Source organism: Eimeria tenella, genomic scaffold (assembly GCF_000499545.2).
Source record: "Eimeria tenella Houghton genomic scaffold, Eth_scaff193, whole genome shotgun sequence".
In the NCBI taxonomy this organism is placed as follows: domain Eukaryota; phylum Apicomplexa; class Conoidasida; order Eucoccidiorida; family Eimeriidae; genus Eimeria; species Eimeria tenella.
The window spans coordinates 1,248-4,323 of NW_013544181.1; the positions used below are offsets into that span (position 1 = coordinate 1,248).

Consider the following 3,076-nt stretch of genomic DNA (forward strand, 5'->3'; position numbering starts at 1 on the left):
TGGTCATCAGGCAGTCCAGTTCATTTACATTGGTGCTTTCGGGTTTTTTTAATGTGTGGCGCTCCCAGTTTTGAAGCTTTGCAAAATTGGTGTGCAGTTGGAGAGCCGAGACGCCATCGTTTGGAATGGCGGGCGGTCACATCCCCAGATCCTCCAAGCTACTCCCCGCAGTGTGTTGTTCTCGAAGTGTAGTTCATTTATTTGAGGGTGTGTCACTAGTGTTACAGATTGGTCATTTTGATGGCCAAAACTTCCGTTTCTACTGAATTTGCGGTGTAGGCTGGGTTGTAGTGTGCGTTGAGAACGAAGGGACGGGCGGGAGCGGCATGCAGCTACCCAATACTAGGCGTACTGTTTGTTGGCATGTGAGTCGTGTTACGGCTAGGTCATTTAGGCGACCAAGTCGTCTGGTTTTATGAAATTTGGGGTGTGGTTGTTTGCTTTTTCTAAATTTGGGGTGTGGGCTGGGTCGTGCTGTGCGTCGGCAACGAAGAAGCCGGCGAAAATGGCATGCAGTTGCCGAACACTGAACTTGCAAAGCGGCGCTCAGCGGCCAGTCTTAATGGAGTTGCGTAAATCGACATGATGCTAGCGGCAGTGTTGCACTTATGTGGGGCTGGTCTATGAAAAGGGGTATCAACAAATGTGTTCAACACCAGGGCCGATTTCAGGCACCTTGACTGTCTCCACATACTTTTAATGTTTTTTGACGAACTTTCTGCTGAAATTTTTGTTGATATTGGAGGCACAGAACAAACGACGTATTCACCTGATTCTGCGCAGAGGCGATAGTGCGTCCAATAGTGTGTTTCCCAGTTGGGCAGCCCACGCTTCACGCGGACGGCAACAGTAAAGCCGCGACAACTAAACGAGTTGGCGCAGGTCCCATTTTCTCGACGCTGTATTTGCGCGGGTTGACTTTAGATTGATGCGAATGCTGAGATTTAATCCTTACTGAGCATCGTTCAGTCTCTGTTCAGGCGTTGAACGGTGCTGCGTATCTACCTGTGTTTCGATGCATGAAAGCATACAGATGCATTATCGTAGAATACTAGTACTTAAATACAAGCGAAAATGTGTTGATACATAAACAGTCGAGTTGAAAGTCTGAGTAAATACACGTATATACAAATGGACGTCTCCATCTGTGTACGTACTATGTATACTCATATGCTTAATATACATACATACATTTATAGGCATAGCCGCACGTATACTTGTGGAGATGCAAATCTGCGTAGATGTATATGTTCATACAAAAAGAGAGGCAGGCGAATAATGAGAAAACTACAAATTATGAAAAAATCTACAAGTGAGGTCTTCACTGACTTCTTGTCAGATTTTAAATGCTCTCATCGCCTTTTTGCGGCGTTGCTGCTGTAATTCCTCGTACAGTTTTTTGCTGTTAACGACATTTAATTTGTTGCCATTTATATAGACATGTTGAACTTTCCATGGTTGTCATGACACTCCCATTTCTCCCGGGCTTTAGTCTGTTTGCCTCTAATGCCTTTAGACTGCGGTTTGTTGCCTGCTGACACCTTCGTTTGCTGCTGCTACTGCTGCGGCTGCTGCTGCAGTTGCTGCAGCAGCGCTGTGGCCCCTCATTTCGAGCAGCAGAAGTTGCCGCCGCACGTGAGCCTGCAGCCGCACAATGGAATTAATGTGGGTCTCCAAGCTCTTTTTAAGATCCCTGCGGAGGCAGATAGCTTCCAGAGTGCGAACAATTGGCCGCAGCAGTAGCAGCTGCTCCCGCTGTTGCTGCAGCAGCTGCTGTTGCGCTTCTCGAGTCAGGGAAACCATGGTCAAACCCATTCTGTAGTCCTTATATTCCTTCAGTCCAGCCCTTTGCAACAAGGCTAACGCGCCCTCACGTGGGGCCCCTCCGGCAGTGGAACTTCCAAGGAGGCCCCCTGCAATTTTTCCGTAAGCTGAAATATTCAGAAAGCGGGGTTGCCGTAAGAAGTCGGCGAAGGGGCGCCTGGGTAAACACAAGGTGACAAGTTCCAAAACTCAAGAAGTTATCGGAAAGTACACAAAAACTAGACGAAATGCTTACACCGTAGCGTTGCTCCAGCTGTGTCAATAGAAGCACGCACGAAATAAGCCTCCATCTAATCGCTCAAACACATGTTCATGTGCATGCATATGCAGGTATCCATTATGTTTCATACATATGACGGTGGTTCTACAAGATACGAGCCTTTCCATTTGCATGGAATCGTAATATATTCATGCGCATCGATATAGCCATTGGGAGGTATTTTTCGGTTTACAATATACAAATTACCATTTAAGCACCTTAAGCATAATCCGCTGACTATTTCCCAGCGGCAGACATATAACATATATCACGCTGCCCCTATAATTTCCTTTTTCCTAAGACCGAGGATCTACATCACAAGCAAGTCCTACCTGTAGGAGTAACCAACGCTTCGAAGTTGGACGGCCTTCATGATAGGGAGGGCCCTAAGCTGCGGCGAGACTTTACTTTCGATAAAGAGCTTTGGTTGCTGCTGGTCGTTTGGTTTTATGCAGCGAATAAAGTGGGGCTCTGTCTCCTGCAGGCAAGCACAAAAAAAGAATCAGGGTTTAGGGCCTAGAGCTACGAGTCAGGAGTCAGGGTTTAAGCCATAGCGCTTAAGCATTAGGCTTAACATTAAAGGAAAAGGAAGAAGTGCACTTGAAGATGCGCAAAAACGCAGCAGCAGAAATGTAAGTATCGCTAGCAGCAGCAAAACGGCGCCACTAGGAGCAGAAGCTTGGAAAGCAACATTCTACCAGCAGGAGCACTATTGTCAGCACCAGCGTTAGCAACACCACTGTTGCAAGCACTAATCAATCACAGCAGCAGCAGCACCATCACCACAAGAAAGAGCAGCAGTAGCATCAACAACAGCAACCTCACCGCTATGCATCAATGGCAACAGCAGAGACATAATCAGCAGCAGCACGACTGCGGCCTCCAGTAACACTAGCAGCAGCATCACCGTTAGCAGCAGCACCGTTAACACTAGCACCATCAGCAACAGCACCCCCAGCAGCAGCAGCGGCCGAATCTCCACCGCCATTAACA

At 47.5% G+C, this 3,076-nt stretch overlaps 1 protein-coding gene across 1 annotated transcript; it reads right to left on the minus strand.

Moving 5' to 3' along the window:
* Nucleotides 1-1,512: 1,512 nt before the first annotated feature.
* On the minus strand, nt 1,513-2,863 carry ETH_00015160 (uncharacterized protein; the record flags this gene model as incomplete). The annotated part of the gene is made up of 3 exons (XM_013379286.1): nt 1,513-1,981; nt 2,416-2,561; nt 2,861-2,863. 3 exons carry the CDS (start codon nt 2,861-2,863, stop codon nt 1,513-1,515), a joined length of 618 nt encoding a protein of 205 aa, XP_013234740.1.
* Between the last annotated feature and the right edge of the window lie 213 nt (nt 2,864-3,076).